Genomic DNA, 18,596 nt, shown 5'->3' with positions numbered 1-18,596 from the left:
CAGGTGAAAGTCTGTAGTGCAAAATGAGAATTACCAGTTTTAGCAGTCAATGCACAGCTTATTATCAAAAGCTTAACCAGCCAGCAGGCTTCTTCACCTTATTCTGTGCCAATTTTTTCAATCATCTGTGAATGTGTAGTGCAACCCAGGCTTAATTAGCTTGCCAGATGGGACTATGCTAGTTGCCCCTATTCGTTTTGAAGGGGTTTGTGTTCATTTACTCACTTGCTGGCACATTCTCCTTGGCAAATATATGGCAGTTGCCTTTTTTTTTTTCCCATAGCCAGGAAGCTTGTATTCTGCTATTTCACAGCTCTGACCCTTGCCACAGAATGATGCTCTTGAAATACACTGTGGTAGCGTGAGTTTGGAGCCACAGAATTATTTTCGGTTAGGTAACCTAGTTCTTGCAGTTTGAGATGCTGCAGGTAAGTTTCTTAGAAATTGCAGAAAACAAACATAATAAAGGATGCATTTTAAAATATGTGGTTTTTCCTTTAGCTGTGAACTGTTCTTTTACCTGTAGAGGGGGGTGTGTGTGTGTGTATTGTGCTTTACTGACTGACAGTACATTTAATTGTCAAGGTTTGTTTTATTTTCTTCTCTGAATTTCTTATTTGTGCAACATAAAATATGGGCTTTTATTTAGATCTTCTTGAAGTAATTAAATTATAATGGCTTGTATCATTGCTTCTAAATGAGGAAATGCTGCAGGGAACCATGTTGTTTCTGTGAGTTTCAGTTAAAGTGCTTTTGTCAGCGGACTTGGGATAGCAGTGTCAGATCCTGCTCTGTCAGAGACAGTGTTAAAAGAGTTGATTTGAGTTGGCTTGTAAGGTTAAGTTACTTGTATAGAACTGGTGCCTACTACTTTTCTGTATGTGATGTTTCTTAATTCATTATAGGAAGTTTTATTTTAAGCTGCATATAGGTGTTGAAGAAGTGCTCCTTTTGCTTCCTTTTGAATGAGGAAGTAGTTGTAGGGGAAGTCTTTCAGAGTTTTTGCTACTGTGAGGAATGAATATTTGTGGCATGGCTTCTTAAATGGTTTCTTTGTATATAAAGCTTTTACATTCCTCCATTATTATTCATTGTCTTATTTGCCTTTGCAGGAAATGAGTTGATTATCTTTTTGGCTGACCAAAAGGAGCCCTACTTTAAGCCCCGTGTGAAGTTACCGATGAAGTAAGTATTGATATTCAATGGTGAAACAATGGAAGTGGCAGTTTTTCTTGAAAGTGCATCTCTGTGGTCAGAGGCAGCATGTCCTGTCCTTATCTGTTTGGCTGTGTTGTTCAGCTTGCCCTTAGAGCTCCAGTTTTTTGAGCAGTTTCCTGATTAATTTCCTGGTATGTTTTTGTTTTCATTTGTTTGGATTTTGTGAGTCAGATGATAGAATTTTTGGAGCTGAGTTTTGTCATTCATGTTGTTAACTAATAGCTGTGACTTCCCACCCCTTATGAAATTTCTATTCTTTGTTATCTTCCAACTAGCATTAAAAATACCCATATCTTGGAATATTTTTGCAGTTGACTTAGATTTTCAGGACTTTATTTCCTAGTAAAGCAAACTATCATCCATAACATAGATGGATGATTAAGTCTTTTTGGCAGGTAGTATTAGTCTCTGTCCCAAGATATGTTTTCAGGGAAATTCTTCTAGTTGCTGTAGTTACTAGTGGAATACAGTCAATATCATCTGCTTTTTAAAGAGATGTATAGAATGGTATTCTGGTATTTCTGTGAGGAGATCTGTTCCTTTCTAAAGTTTAAAGTGGCTTTAAAAAAATAGCATCAAATTTTAATTCTTTATGTACGTACATATGTATAGTTTTAACCATAATAGTATTACAGGATATGTTATTGCTTGTGAATAATAATGGTTACTAATAGTATTATGTATTATGCTGTTATAACTCAGCTTCATCTTCTATCATTCTATATATTTATATTTTTCCTTATTCCCTCCTATCTTGGAAGGAGCTAATTTGTTTAGTTCATTAGAAATTATCTGCTTTTAATTCTTAACGGAATGATCTATGTTTGTGTAAAGCAGAGTCTCTCAGTAGGTAACCAACTAAAAAAAAAAGGATAGAAAGAACAAACAAATGTAGGAAGAAGTGGTAAGATGTGGCAGAAGATGAGCAGAGATGACATTGCCTTTAAAAAGATTGAGCTATCTGTCTGACTCCTGCTACTTAAACTGCTCCTATTGCTTTATGGTCTTGCTTTTGGAATGCAAACAAAAGATTCTGCTTTCTGAAACACATTTTTTGAGGACTGGTTCTACAATAAGTGAAGGCATTTAATGAAGTCTAGATAGCATTAACAAACAGGCTATGGCTGAAGATTTTAGAGCTTCAAGTTACCTTTGTAATAGATAAGGACTTTGAAAAAATCCAGTTTGTTGAAGGAAAATAGTGTATTGGACCAATTAATAATAAGTGGGAGAAAAAGGCAAGCCTTTAAACACACGAGTACTTCCAGTTTTCATGGATACATTTGTACAGTTATTTGCATGTGTAGTTTTTCTGTTTGTTTTTAATTCTAGATCTCTCAGTGTTACCATAACTAGTGTAGTTCCTGGAGATTATGATGGTGATTCACAAATGGATGTCCTCTTGACCACCCAGACACAAAATCGTGGCAGAGATGGACTTTCAGTGTTCATTTTCTGGGGACACAACCAAACATTAGGTGAGTTGCTGAGACTGTTTATGAAAAAGATTGCTGAGCTTTTTAAGAATTTAAAGTACTGTCAGAAAGTTAAAGTTAAGTGATTGTTTTTACAACTAAAATAGGAGTTAGCAGCTATTCAGCTTCCTACCCTTATACTGTCTTGCTGTTAAACTGTATTCAATAATTAATGAAAGAGAACAAAGCTAAACCTCTTGCTTTATATCATGCAACAGACATAACCAAACAATGTTACAGTTTGACAATAACCTTCTAACTGATGATCTGCTTCTCATGACTTCCCCATTATGCATGTCAGATTTATCTTGAATTTAAAATGTGCTGAGAACCTGGTGTATAAACTTTCAAAAATATCGTACCTAAACTTACCAACAGCAATATAACATTCTTATTTCTGTTAAACCAAAATTCTTTAAGGACAGTGGCACTGAAGTAGGTTTTGGGAGAGAGGTTTCTAGAGTCTCTATGATTGGAAGTTTTCAAAAACTTTAGAATTGAGTCTTTCAGTGGTGTTGTAGGTACAGCTGATTCTGTCTTAGGGTGGAGTCTTGGACTGTGTGAACTCTTGAAGTCGTCTCTGTTTTCTGTTGACTGAAAAGGGTTTTGGGAAGAGTTTAGGGTTCGAAGAAGAACAAAAAAGCAAAAGAATCACAGAATGGTCAGAGTTGGAAGGCATCTCTGTAGATCATCCAGTCCACCCCTCCGGCTAAAGCAGGTTCTCCCTGCAGTAGGTTGCACAGAATAGTGTCCAGGTAGGTTTTGAATGCCTCTAGAGAAGGAGACTCCACAGCCTCCTGGGCAGCCTGGTCCAGTGCTGTCACCCTCACAGTAAAGAAGTTTTTCCTCACATTGAGCTAGAACTCCCTGTGCTCCAGTTTTGCCCATTGCCCCTAGTCCTGTCTCTGGGCACCACTGAAAAGAGCCTGGCCGTTTCTATTGACACTCACTCTTTAAATGTTTGTGAGCATTGATAAGATTCCCCTCTCAAGTCTTCTCCACACTAAGCAGACCCAGCTCTCTCAGCCTTTCATCATAAGAGAGATGCTCCATTCCCCTAATCATCTTCATAGCCCCCCGCTGGACTCTCTCCAGAAGTTCCATGTCTTTCTTGAATTGGGGAGCCCAGAACTGGACACTGTACAGATGTGGCTTCTGTAGGGCAGAGTAGAGGATAGATACTCATAAGTCCAGAAAAGCTGCTGAGGAATAATCATTATTATAATCTGTGTCATAAAATTGTTATAGGTGAGGCAAGTGATGGCCTTAGATACCATTGCTTCTGGCTTTAAACAGAGGTGAAATGAGCTACTTGGAACCATGCACTGGATCAAGTATTAAGAGAATAGGAGGTATCTATAGTATTGGGAAGAACACAAGGGATTTGTATTAATTTATTCTGTCTTGCTTCTGAATAAACAAGTATTGGGAGAGGCATGAATGAACATATGGGCCTCTGAAAAGGAGTCAGAGGTTAAAAATTCAGAAAATGGTTGGTATGTAGTGAGGCTACTAGGAAGGTATGTGGTGCCTACTTGGGTAATGGAAGTGTGACAAGTCAATAGGAGGGTAATGTCATAAAATGTGAAGACTGGAAAGAAGACAAACATTATGGAGAGATGTAAAAATCAGGGATGATGTGGCAAGGAGTTTGGATTACAAGTGAAAGAGAAGTCTGAGAGGTGATAACCTGATTATGACTTACGACTCCCTTCCCATTTAGGCAGTCTACTTCTAATCTAATTTCAAACAGTGTGTATGGGTAAGAATGTTTTGACAGTGACAAAGCACTAAACAGAGGTCTTTTGTACAAATGTTAATTTTTTAGACTGTCTTCATCCCAACTATTTCAGATTTTGTATGATTGCAGTCATACATAGAAATAGGCTTCACTGGGATCTATTTAGAATAACTTGTTGAATAGTGGAAAGAGAAGAAGGTTCAGAATTTTAACTGTAACTCGCCTTTCCTGCATAATTTCAGGAAGCCATTTATTTGTTTAAGCTCAGTGGTGGCTTTTTTTTATTCATAAAGTTGATGGTTTTAAATTAGTAGAAGATGTCTAAGTTAAAAATGTAAATGTCCTAACATTGGTAACTGAAACAAATGAAAATTTTCTGTTTTCAGATCTTAACCATAAAACTATGTTAAATAATACTTTTCATGATGAGCCTCTGGTTATGGAGTAAGTATGACCTACTTTTTTAGAAAACGACATTTCTAATGGTGACTTTAAAATATACTTTAAAATATATTTTAATGCTAAAATTTGAAACACATGCTCTTTATCTTTTAAGAGCAGCGTTGTTTGTGTACTGTCAACTGATCTAACAAAAAATGACAAAGCATAACAGTCATCTCTACAAATCTTTTCTATCATCCTGGCAATAGTAACTAAATAAGCTTTTTTAAAAGAAATCAGAACTCTGTTTTATGCAGAAAAAGAGCATTCATTTTTTGGTGAATTTTGAAAAAGAAACACGAAAAACCAAAACAAACCTTACTAGCTTATTAGACTGAGCAAATATCCCTTTCACAGTGCACTGCACTTACCTCTAAGTTAAATGCTGAAGAGAGGGGGGGGAGCCAAATGCACGGCATGGTGTAAAATATTGAAAGAAGCATACTACTGGTAGCAGTCCAGAGAGGAGCAAAAATGCAGAGAGACTGCACAGACGAAAATTCTTCATTGCTTGGTGGGAAAATGCTGATCAAATACAGGTTAATTAAGAACAGTTAATTTAGATACCTACAATGACTAAGGTGATACTAAAATTGTTTTGCATTTTCAGCTTTAATGGAGACTTGATCCCTGACATCTTTGGTGTCACAAGCGATTCAGTTAAACCACAGATATGGATAGGCGGGTAAGCTAAGGGTTTGTTTATTGGCATGATTTTCAATAACTTATTCATTATACATCCACTTTTGCTTTTATTAAAGACACATAAGGCTCATGTTTAACTGAAATGTGTAAACATAAGAATCTTCTCTCATTTCCATGTTTATCTTTAAACATTCTGTGACACTCTGCATCTAATTTTAAAGTGTTATATTATAGGGGAAGTCAACATTCTGTGAGAGCTGAGAAAATGGAAAACCTGTTATTTGACATAAGAAATAGGATAATTGTTTCTTGGAACAGTTACAGTCTCCTTTGTTTAGTGCACTATAATATTTATTGTTATCTGTGTTATGGAATTCTGTGCTATACAAAAATACAAACCAGATTTTTTAAAGTAGCGTCTGTGGAACTTATACTGCATGCAGTCTAATAGATGAGGTGACAGGTTGATGTGAGAAGTATTGGAACAGATCTTATGACATAAGGCATGGCAAAAGGAAAATCCTAGAATCACAGAATGGTTTGAGTTGGAAGGCACCTTAAAGCTCCCCGAGCCCACCCCCCTGCCATGGGCAGGGACACCTCCCACCAGCCCAGGCTGCTCAAAGCCCTGTCCAACCTGACCTTGAACACTGCCAGGGAGGGGACATCCACAGCTTCCCTGGGCAGCCTGTGCCAGTGTCTCACCATCCTCACAGTAAAGAATTTCCTCCTAATATCCAGTCTAAATCTACCCTCTTACAGTTTAAAACCATTCCCCCTCGTTCTGTTGCTACCTGCCCTTGTAAAAAGTCCCTCCCCAGCTTTCCTGTAAGCCTCTTCAGGTACTGAAAGGCTGCAATAAGGTCTCCCCGCAGCCTTTTCTTCTCCAGGCTGAACTCTCTCAGCCTGCCCTTATAGGGGAGGTGCTCCAGCCCTCTGATCATCTTCATGGCCCTCCTCTGGACCCACTCCTACAGCTCCATGTCCTTATGTTGGGGGCCCTAGAACTGGACGCAGTGCTCCAGGTGGAGTCTCACATACAGCAGAGTAGAGGGGCAGAATCCCCTCCCTTGCCCTGCTGGCCATACTTCTTTTGATGCGACCCAGGATGCTGTTGGCCTTCTGGGCTGCAAGCACACATTGTTGGCTCATGTTGAGTTTTTTCTCAACCGACACCCCCATCCTTCTCCTCGGGACTGCTCTTGAGCCATTCTCTGCCCAGCCTGTATTTGTGCTTGGAATTGCCCCTACCCAGGTGCAGGACTTTGCACTTGGCGATGTTGAACTTCATGAGGTTGGCATCGGCCTGCTTTTCAAGCCTGCCCAGGTCCCTCTAGATGGCAACCCTTCCCTCTACCATCCAGCTTGGTGTCATCCGCAAACTGGCTGAGGGTGCCCTTGATTCCACTGACCATGTCGCTGACAAAGACGTTAAACAGCACTGGTCCCAATACTGATCCCAGAGGAATGCCACTTATCACTGGTCTCCATTTGTACATGAAGTCATTGACCACCACTCTTTGAGTGCAGCCTTCTAACCAATTCCTTGTCTGCTTAGTGGTCCATCTATCAAATCCATGTCTTAACAATTTAGAGATGAGGATGTTGTGTGGAACAGCGTCAAATGCTTTGCACAAGTCCAGGTAGGTGATGTCAGTTGCTCTTCCCTTATCCACTGATGCTGTAATCACAGAATCACAGTAATGACAGTAATCCTGTCATAGAAGGCCACCAAATTTGTCAGGCATGATTTACCCTTGGTGAAGCCAAGTTGGTTGTCACCAATCGCCACCTCATTTTTCATGTGCCCTAGCAGAGCCTGCAGGAGGATCTGCTCCGTGATCTGGCCAGGCACAGAGGTATGATTGGCTGGTTGGTAGTTCCCTGGGTCATCCTTTTTTCAAAGTGAGGGTTATGTTTCCCCTTTTCCAGTCAGTGGGGACTTCACTGGACTGCCATGACTTTTCAAATATAATGGAAAGCAGTTTAGCACCTTCATCTTTCAGTTCTCTCAGCACCTGTGGGTGTAGCCAATTGAGTCCCATGGGCTCGTGCACTTTCAGGTTCTTTAGATGGTCTTGAGCCCAGTCTTCACCGGTGATGGGCAGTTATTTCTTCTCCTTGTCCCTACCTTTTACTTCTGCAACTTGGGCAATGTGGTTAAAGCCCTTGACAGGGAAGACTGAGGCAAAAAAGTTGTTGAATACCTCAGCCCTATCCATGTCCCTCATGACCAGGTCTCCTGTTTCCTTTCTGAGAGGCCCCGCATCTTCTCTAGTCTTCCTTTTATCGCTGGCATACTTGTAGAATTTTTTGTTGCAACCTTTAATATCCTTGACTACTTTTAATTCTATCTGGGCTTTAGCTCTCCTAACATGGTCCCTGGCAGCTCGCACAGCTTATTTGTACACTTCCTAGGCTACCTGTCCTTGCTTCCACTCTCTGTAGGCTTTCTTTTTATGTGTAAGCGTGTCCAGGAGCTCCTTGTTCATCCACGCAGGTCTCCTGGCATTCTTGCTTGCCTTCCTCTTTATTGAGATACATTGCTCCTGAACCTGGAGAAGGTGATCCTTGGATATTGACCAGCTGTTTGGACCCCTCTCCCCTCCAGGGCTTTATCCCATGATACTTTACCAAGCAGGTCCCTGTAGAGAGCAAAGTCCACTCTCCTGAAGTCCAGGGTAGTGAGCTTGGTGCATACCCTCCTTGCTGCCCTAAGGATCTTGAATTCCACTGTTTTGTGGTCACTGCAGCCATGGCTGTCTTTGAGCTTCACGTTGGCTGCCAGCCCCTCCTTGTTGGTAATGTGCAAAAGTTTGGCGTAAATTTAAAAGTCAGCTCTCGTATATCTAGGAAATCAATTGCAATGGGAAGGTTAGAAAACATGGGAAATCAAAAGTATAAGAACTGCAAAGTGTAAGGGTATTCAGCTATATATTAATGAAAATGTATGCTTATTGAGGAAGGAGATTCATAAAGAGACATAAGACAGAGGCAATTTGAAGTAGTTCTGTATGTGTGCATGCAAGTGATGTTCTCTGCATCGCATCTTTGGTGTTAAGGAATGGCTAAGGCCGCTCTTTGGCAAATTGAAGTTGACTGGAGTCCTATGAGATGAGATGAGATGAGATGAGATGAGATGAGATGAGATGGCAGTAAAGGGGACTTTCATTATTAAAGTTTCTGCTAGCCCTGGAATTTCCAGAACAGGACTAGCTAGCAAGTACTGGGATAAAAATGATTCTTTGAATGGTTAATAAGGACTATGCAAATAATGATTTTTAACTGGTTTGAGTATGAATGCTGAAATCAAAGCATAACAAAAGAATGCATCTCTACTGACCCAGAAGATCTAGTCTCTAAAATTAAACAAAAAATTGAAGAGTAGCAATGTCTCTGATATTGGACAAGATAACAAAGAACTTCAAATCTGTCTTTTGAAAATAAATTTTAAGTTATTTGTTAAAACTACAGGACTGTAGAGAAGGACAGTTCACATTCTGTTTATTTTTCTTGATACTTTGTTTGAAGTTTGTAATCTGGCAAAGAAAAGAAAAGCTTTGGCTTTTGAGAGCTATTAGGATTGTGTATTCAAGGACACATTGGTGTGACTGAGTTAGTGGAAATTTGATCATTGAACAGGATGACTTAAAAAAACAAAAACAAAACAAAAAACCCACAATAAAAACCCAAACCAAAACAAAAACCACAAAAACCCCAAAACCTAAAAATACGGGTCTGTACATCTTTTCTTCTGACTCTTGCCAAACTGAACTTGGCATACATTCAATCTTTGATTTTTTTAAGGAAGTGCAGTTGATAGTGCTGTGGGTTTCAGCATTCTTTGAAGAAGAAAGAAGCCTCAAAAGAAGGGTACTTTCACTAGAACTCTTTCTCTGATTTTAGAGATTTTTCTCTCAGTTGTCAGAGAATGTTCAAAAGACAGCAGAAATTATTTTTAGGATGCAACTTGGATTGTAAATGTCAAAATAAATACATTGTTCTTTTTGTGATGATGTGAAAACCGCTTTTTGACATTTTCTTTTTGAACTATTTTCTTTTGACTGATAATAATTTCCATTGAATAATTGGAAAAATTAGGAACTGGGCTTGTTTTTCCTTAGAGGATTGGACCTTTAAGTCAGTTGTTTGAAGAAGTTTGCATTTTCTAACTTGCTGTGTTGCAGCTTTTAAGTGAAACTTCACAGGATTAACGTTTGCATAGAAACTTGCAGATCTATATTTCTGCAGAAATCCAGGTACTGGTGTCACAACTGTTTTAGGTTTCCATACAATCGATACTTAGGTTCATTTTAAGAGTGTGTTAGGAAGTCTTTGCATTCCTTTGTGGCTTTCTTTAGCTGCTGTTTCAAAAGAGGTCTGGCACCACTGGAGAAATCCCAGAGATGATTTCTCTGTCACTATGGCAACAGTGCATCCACTTTCTGTCCTGCATTTTCACAGCGCTTAAGAAATGTTGAAATAAGGCTTCCCTCTGCCCATCAGTGAGTTTAACAGATTTAGACTCGTTCTGTTCCTCAGAGATCATACAGAAGGGATGCAGGGTAGATAACATTTGAATGTGTAAATGGAAACCATACTCATCTCCCCAATATGTCTGTGGTCATTAATCCCAACTTAAATTTTATCGCCGTTGCATTTATTTAAATTGATGGCTTATAGAACAGAGATTTCAAATCCACAAGGGTGTTTCTGAACACCTTGCAATGATTATATGTTGGAAAATGTTACGAGCTTTTGAAGATATGGAAAAATGGGAGAGATTAGTATCATTTTGTTAAGAGATCCTTTCGGTAGCATTAGGATACAAATAAACTTTTTCGTTAGCACTCAGTCTTATTTGGAGCTTTAGAGGTAACAGCATAAGCAATGTATTGTATGTGGAAAACAGCTTTATGTCGGCTGCTTAGAAAAGCATTTTTCTATTTTAAATCTAAAATGTTTTTAAATTTATACTAGAGCTGTATAAATAACTTTCTTGGCTATCTTCAAAACTGAATACATAGAAAAACTTTTAGAAAATATTTAATTATTTCTTTAAGATTAAGTGATTCTTTTTAAGATTTCCAAGACTTAGCTATGATGTCTGGGAAGCAATCAGAAGCTTATTTTTTTGTCTTACCATCAAAATGAGTCACAAAAGATAAGTACTTAAGTAATAAGTATGAAATGTCACTGAAATAAACAAGGCAGTAGTGATATCACTGTCCTGCTATTGTGGAGCACATAGTGAGATTGTTCCGAGTGTATTAGCTAAGGGTTCTGAAAACAACATAGCTGATGATTCAACTGCTATGACTTTGGAAGGTTTTGTTATATTTCAATGCACTGCTAATAAGGAGAATTGCTGGAAGTTCACTCATTTTTAGAACAGAAACCAGCGGGACATGAATGCTTATAAATAACTAAGTGTCACCTGCTGATATGACACCATTAGCCTGTAGTCTGTCATAATCTGAGAGTTCAAGTCTTGTGTTGATTTTTTTTTTCAGCGACTGAAAATAGTCCGTTTACATGTCGTAGGCATGAGCTGCTTTAACAGCATGTCATCGTGTCCATTTTTGCTCATCTTTATTAATCCTAAAGTGGATTTCAAAAATACTGATAGTAAAACTGCTTGAGAAAACCACGAAGACAGCAGTCAGTGTCTCAAGCATTACAGTTGAAGTCTAGGCACTGGGTTGGACTTTGTGGGTAGTGATACTTTCCTGTGTACAAAAAAAAAAGGTTTCTTCACAGAACCTTTCAAGCAATTATTCATTACTTAGTATATTGCGAGCTAAGTAGTAATTTTAGCTTAGCATTAGGGGAACATGCTTTCTGTTCAATTTTATTTAACGTTTCATGGGTTGGGTTTTTTTTTTAAAGGTATATTATCATAATTAACAGTCCCTGAGCATTGATGAAATTTACTGCATTTTATTCTTGTCTGTAGGAACTTATCGTGGCACGCTGCTTTGGAAACTCAAAGTAAAATGTATATACCACACTCTCATGCGTTTATAGATTTAAATAATGACCTCACTGCTGGTAAGTCGTAAAAGTATTAAATGACTTGCTAAAAATATTTGTCACTAAGTATACAGTATAATGTATTGTAATGTCCTTCTAATATTTAGTAAATTTTGTTGATGGTTGTAAAGACTTGATTCGGAGATGTTGTATTTGGTAATCATATGACTTTGCTACTTCTCATTTTTTTTAAATTTATTTTTTAAAATATCTTTGTATCTTGAAAATTCTGGGGTTTAATAAATAACTGCCAAACTTAATAACTTATTAAGGTTTTCTATTTTAGTGGGCATGGTGGTGTTAGGTTAATGATTGGAGTTGATGATCTTAAAGGTCTCTTCCAACCTTAATGATTCTGTGATGCTTGTTCTGAATAATTTTGTGTTCACCATTAAAGTATCATTTTTTGTACTTCAGGATGATGCATTGGAAGCAGGGCTGCATTTTCTTTATCTTGAGTCTGAAAACAGTTAAAATAGTTCATTCAGAAGAGTGTTTTCAAGACTGGACTTAAAATTTGTTTCTTGAAGACCTCACTATGACTTCATTCTATTTTGTTGTAGTTAATTCTATTGCTGGTTGAGTGTGAGCATGTGAGACTTTATTCTTCTATTACTATATGAGCAATCCTGCGACCTATTTATGTATCAGTGTTCACAAATGAGTACTAGAGACAACTTTTCTTGTAGTAGATAAACTCTTCTTCCTTTGGTGGTGGTGGTGTTTTGTTTGCTTTGTTTTTTTGTTGTTATTGTTTATTTTTCTTAAATATGCAAAGCAATTTAGCCTTCAGTTACCACAGTAAATCTATTTATCACTTATATATCTGCTTCCTACCTCAAGCATGTTTAAATATTTTGCTAAGCCTAATTTCTTCACTTACTAAATGAATTCTAAAATGCTTTATCTTCTGCTAGATGTTCAATGTACATCAATTCATATAGGATTATTTTGGAAAGAGAGCTTGTTTTTCTCCCATTTAGTAGCATGGAATGAGAGAGGAAAGAGTCCACTAATCTAATTAAGATGCTTAAAAATGTGGAGGATTAAGTTAATTGCTTTAGTGTGTAGTCAAACCTTAATACTCAGTTCTGGCACATTGCTGCACGAAGCTGTCAAGTGGAAATTCCAACTGGAAAATCAAATGTATGGTTGCTTACCATAATCAGTGTCATGTAATAACCAATTCTAATGCGGTTAGTTCGGTAAATCATTTGGAATTTTGTTTTAGTGGCACGGGCAGCATAGGTGAGCATTCCAGGTAGCGTTTTAAGATCAGTATACTGAAATCTAAACTTAGAGGTAGCTAAAGGTAGGAAGTCTAAGTTACTTGTGTAGCTCAATCACAGACTGATCAATTTTTCAAGAGAACACAAAGGGTTTTTTTGTGACAGCTGACAACAGCCTAAAGAGTGTCTAGAGAGTTCCATTTAGTAAAAGTGATATATGGAAGTTCCTCTGTTAAATAGAAATTAAAATCAGGATCTTTGTGTGGGGAGTGCCAGGAGCTTTTATAGATTCACATCTATTTTCGTATCTCAAGATGAGAATAGAAGCTTCTACGAAGCACTCCCCATAGAAAGATCCTGACTTTTATTTGCTTGTAACAGCAAGGATATAACACCTCAGGCTGAAATATGTGTTGTGTTACAGCAACCAAGGAATATAATTCAGTCTGAGAAGAAAAGTGGAGGAAATATTACCATAGAATTATTTTCTTTAAAATAGTGTTTTGCTTCTAAGATGAGAATGGCGGCTTTTTTGCTGTCCCTATGAAAATTGGACCAACTGTGAACAAGACATATGTTGCTGAAAAATAATACCTTATGGGTGATATCTGATATTTCATGAGTGTGTTATTCCAAGACTACCTGCTGCCAAAATGAAAACTCGCCGATCGTCTGGTGCTGTCTGCACATTCGTGGCAGTTCCCTCGCACCAGCTATAGACACTGCTCAGGAACCGAGGTTGAGGGGGAAGCACAATTCATTTTCACTTGAGTTATTCCGCTGATCCAACTCGCCATGCAGCTTCAGGAGCCCATGTAAGCACAGAGAGAAGGTAGACTCTTATTTTAGTAGCAGTTGTAACCTGCCCTTAACCGAGCGTGAAATTGCGCCTTGAGTCTCATTGTGCCTCTTCCAAAAAATACCTGTTTGGTGTTCTCCTTTAGTTTGTATTGGTCTGCACTGAGTTGGGCAAGTGTCTCATAGAAGACTTCGCAGAAGACAGCTCCGTGCTCCTCCTGTTTGTTCAGCTCCTTTCCTCTTTACAGAGCTGGGGCAGCGCAGCAGAGTGCGGTTCAGACTGTGTCATTTCCCAGTGAAGTCAGGGAAGCCTGGTACTTACTGGCTGGTTCAGGTAGAGCTAGTGAAGAGGAGAGGATTCTTGGGACTCAGTGTTTACCCACACTACCATTCTTGAGTTGGAACAAAACCTCATTAAGAGTAGGTCTTGGTACACATTTAAATAATATTACTTAGGAGAGAGACATTAACAAAGGTACAGGGGAATAGTCTGCATGCTGAAGTTTGATCCTGCTATGCTACTTTTTGACTGAAAAAAAATCAGGGTATTTACTTAAAGGTGATGGTACTATTCATGAATATGAATATATAGTTGCACCTAAAATGGATGCCCTGAGTTTTGCGTACAAATAAGCAAACCTGCAGAATACACCATCTTGTTGGTTTTGGGGTTTTGAAAGAGCTTTTTCTAATATTGTGCAGTCTTTTGGGGCTCTTTATATTCTGTAACAGATGCAGCCAATTCAGTGATTTTTAGCTTGGCTATTTTTGGCAACTGTGTCACTATAAACAGTTTAGGAGATTTAAAGTGTGCTTGACATTAAACAAAAAAATAAAAAGAAAGAAAGAAAGAAAAAAATCCTCTCTGGGCTGAGAATCTTTTTGCTGGTTTATCCCCTAACCCATTTTCAACCTGCCAATATTAAAACCCTCAAAACAGAGCTTTTAATTGGCACACTTCTACTCTCTGGGTAAAAGGAAGTTGAATTGTTATGCTCTCATTATATGAGAACGTGTTCATAAAGATGTTTTTAATCCCTAACAATGCTTCATGAAAGGCTAACTGTGTAAGGATTTTATAATCCAAAAATCCACTAACCAGAACAAAGATAATACTAATCTCTCTTGGTGCGATATAAACTAGGCTGTTTCAGATAGTGCTGCTGCTGCTTTTAAATGAAGCATCATCATGCAGGAGTCTCAGCTTCTTATAATTTTTAATTCTGTGAGTAATTTTGAGTTAGATCAGGAATTTTTTATAATCCATGCAAAAATTTGCAGTCTAAAACTTTTACCAAAGGATCTACGTGTGCTTTATTGATAAAGTAAACAGAAAATTCTCAAGTGTCTTCTGCATGTGTGTGAAGCATGTGTTGCTCCAGGAAGAGTACCTGGTTCACAGAATGGCTGAGACTGTAAGGGATGTCTGGAAATGGTCTGGTCATCCTACCTACCATCAGTGTCACTGTTTGTACATGCACTGAGATAGACTGAAAGATCATGTCATGATAGGACGGGGAATAATGGCTTTAGACTGGATATTAGGAAAGAATTCTTTACTGTGAGGGTGGTGAGACACTGGCACAGGTTGCCCAGGGAAGCTGTGGATGCCCCCTCCCTGGAAGTGTTCAAGGCCAGGTTGGACAGGGCTTTGAGCAACCTGGGCTGGTGGAGGTGTCCCTGCCATGGCAGGGGTTGGACTGGGGGAGCTTTGAGGTCCTCTCCAACCCAAACCATGCTATGGTTCTGTGAGGAAAAGATGTGGTGACCCTTGTCAGAATAGAGCTACTGGGTGTCTAGGAATACGCACTCACACTTGTCATTATTTCTTTTTAACAACTAGCTTAAGAAAATAATCTTGAAGCTAATAATAATAGACTTGTCTGAACAGATTAACTTCAGGTATTTTATAGAGCATGACAGCTCAGGTGAGTGGTTTCAGAGCAGGTGCCTCAAGTATGAGACTGGTTTTAAAAAAGTCACATCCTCAAACTGAAAGATTTATATCACATGATTTAAGAAAAGTAGTAGTTGAGTGGGATTTTAACTCTTGACTTACAGCGAAGGAAGTAAAAACTAATTTTTCTTTGTGTTAATTCACTCGAGAGTAAATAGGAACTTGGGTCTTTCTCAGAAATGTGTTTCAGATGCGTTAGTGAAGAGATGGAGATAATACTGTTTAATTGAATAAACACTATTCCCAATATGGTCATTATGCTGAAGACTTTGCAATTGCAATACATTAACCAAACCATGGAGAAAAAGTGTTATAGCTGGAAACTGAGGCCAAGACAAGTAAAAGAACTTGATAAAGACCACCTAGAAATGATGTGGAGTTGGGCCCAGCCACTACAGATCATCTGTTTGAAGCTAGACAATAGACAAACGTATTTTGTTTATGCCATTTTTGATTTGCATCACAGTCTGCATTTTCAGATGAATACTTTGGACTAAGCTGAAGTTTAAATTTAGCATGGATCACTAGGTGCACACTGATTAGACTTAACAGAAACTCACATAGGTGTATCAAGAGTGCTTTATCTAAAGTTGAGATTTTTATGATAGCAATTATTTTGCTATATATCCTTTGTTTTTCCTAATTAGTTAACATGTTTCTAATTAAAACATATTACATTGTCAGATATTCAGTTAAGTCTAATGCTGTCTTTCTGAGCCAAAATTTTAATACTTAATTGCTTGGGTGGTGGGGGGGGGGTGGGGGAGAGTTATTAGTAAACAATAGAATTGTATGCACTTAAAGTTACAAGTCTTCTACCAAGAAATCAGACCATGGCCCTGCACATGTTTTTAAAATGCTCAAATGTATGAGAAAAACTGCCTTTGGACTCTGAATCATACTGTGACTTCATGCTGTACATCTGTTAATGTATCCTTGAATGCTATGAAAAACAGCTAATGTATTAAATATTCTGTGCCTTGTTTGGCTGTGTGAGTCCAAGGTTTGGAAATACTGCTTTTACAACCTGTCTTCTGTTGAACACTGGCACGCAGTGTATGCAATTGCAGAGATTTCTGGAACTGTTTATATAAAATGAAGGAAAAATCATAAATTCTATTTTGGGATTACTGAAGTGGAAAAATCATTAGTCAAAACCAGCTTGCTTTAAGCTAATTGCCAGTCTCTTTATTGATTTCTGGTGGCTAATTTTTTTATGTTGTTTTGCTTTGGGAATCTAGAAGCCTAATGTACCAGAACGTCTACAATGTGTTTTCTTTTTGATTCCACTTCTTAGTTTTAATGCATAATGTAGATAGTTTTCTTCTTGAAAACAAATCATTCAAATCACAGGTGATTTTTCTGTTGTAATCATTTAAATCTTGATTCCGAAGACACCGTGATGCTCGATGTCAGACTCTGGTTTTGGCAAGTTTCCTCTTGATGGAAGCTGGTAGCCTCTCTGTATTTATTATCAAAGCTTATTTATGCCATAGATCTACATTTCTTCTCTATTAAAATAAACAAGTTCATCATGTTTCCAAGCAAATTATCTGGCCTTTTAAAACTTAACTTGAGTGGCATTTTAAAATGGGGGGGCAGTGTATGTATTTAAAGTCAAATATTTCTCTGTTTTTGCCTCCTCCCTTATGCTTTTTCCTCAAACAAATATTCAGTAATTCCACATCACTGTTTCATTCCTTGAACAGGTACATTTTTCGTTTCTGAACTGTTTTAAGCTCTGATAACAGAACTTACTAGAGACTTCAACGTAGGCAAAAAATGTATCATATAAGATACACAGGATATATTTTGGAGGACCTCAATCTATGTCTGTAACATTTTGTTTGGTTTTTATTACTTTTACTATTTATGCATTTGTTTTCTCCAACTAAAATTGTTCTGTGTGACATGATCTCCTGTTAGTGCTGTTACTCCATTAGTTCCTGCTCATAAGATGAAATCAGAGCTGCTCAAATTTGCTGTATCTCCTCCTGCTGCTGAGATTGGTCTCCTTTTTTCAATGCCACTTTACTTACTCATAGCTTACCTGACAAAGAGAATTAAAGAATGAGTAGAGATCTTTAGAGAAAAGAAGTAACTATTTTAACTTAAGTTATCCTAATCTTTCTAATATAACCCATCACCTGTGCTATCTGCTCAGCAGTTTTAATTTTAAAATTGCCATTATAAAGTGTCTCAAAAGCTATTCCTTTTGAAATTTTAATTATAAGCTGATATCATTGGGGGGTTGGACTGGATGATCTTTCGAGGTCCTTTCCAGCTCCTAATATTCTGTGATCATTCTATACACTGGGGGGTACTAATACAGTTTTACGGAAATATATAACTTAATATAGGTGAGAAGTGAACTGGTTCTACCCCAAACAGCATTTTATTGAAAAAGCGTTAATGTGAAAATGGTTTTTTTAAAGGAGTCTTAATGCTGAGCGATCATCGTCTATTGCTTGAAACAATATTGTTGCCTTTATCCTGAAATAAAATTTTCTATCTGAAAGCTTATGTTTGAAGTGCTAAAAACCAGAGGAATAGTCCCACCTGCTCTGCATATTCAGAAGTGTTACTATTCAGCATAACTAAAAGTTTTCCATTTAAGTGATGCTTTTAAATTAATACATACGGAATTTTTCTGTGGTATTTTTTAGTAATGAAAGGGATTTTGGTGCTTAACTATGTTTATAATTGTTCATCATCTGCTTTATTAAATAGTTCTAGTAAACACTTACTACATTTTGAAAGAGCCATTTGAATAGCAGAATAAATTCACAACCTCTTTTATTGTAAGTGCATTTCTTCAAAATTTACAAACAGAAATTAGCTTGTTTGGAACATATTAAATCTTTTTGTTTTGTTTAAATTTTTCAGAAGAGGAAGTTACTGGAAGGAGTGATTCCTTAACTTAATGTTTCATGTGACTGCAAAGAACTTGTCATGAATTTTTGGTGCTAAACTTGTTAGCACTGGTGCTTGTACTCATATCTATATTGTCAAAGCTAAATTGTGTAAGAACAACTAAAATAATGATAAATAAAGTTTTA

General features: G+C 37.6%; 1 protein-coding gene across 1 annotated transcript in view; it reads left to right on the top strand.

The window, feature by feature from the left end:
- Nucleotides 1-419: 419 nt before the first annotated feature.
- ITFG1 (integrin alpha FG-GAP repeat containing 1) overlaps nucleotides 420-18,596 on the top strand; it is an 80,493-nt gene continuing 62,316 nt past the window's right edge. The window contains exons 1-7 of the mRNA XM_010179988.1: nucleotides 420-428; nucleotides 761-842; nucleotides 1,113-1,185; nucleotides 2,551-2,696; nucleotides 4,821-4,878; nucleotides 5,486-5,560; nucleotides 11,477-11,571. Of these exons, the coding sequence (XP_010178290.1) occupies nucleotides 420-428; nucleotides 761-842; nucleotides 1,113-1,185; nucleotides 2,551-2,696; nucleotides 4,821-4,878; nucleotides 5,486-5,560; nucleotides 11,477-11,571 (538 nt within the window). The remainder of the gene's footprint in view (nucleotides 429-760; nucleotides 843-1,112; nucleotides 1,186-2,550; nucleotides 2,697-4,820; nucleotides 4,879-5,485; nucleotides 5,561-11,476; nucleotides 11,572-18,596) is intronic.

This window comes from Mesitornis unicolor, unplaced genomic scaffold (assembly GCF_000695765.1).
Source record: "Mesitornis unicolor isolate BGI_N332 unplaced genomic scaffold, ASM69576v1 scaffold10782, whole genome shotgun sequence".
NCBI classification, from domain to species: domain Eukaryota; kingdom Metazoa; phylum Chordata; class Aves; order Mesitornithiformes; family Mesitornithidae; genus Mesitornis; species Mesitornis unicolor.
The sequence above is the reverse complement of the archived record's forward strand: the minus strand, read 5'-3'. Positions and strand labels throughout refer to the sequence as shown.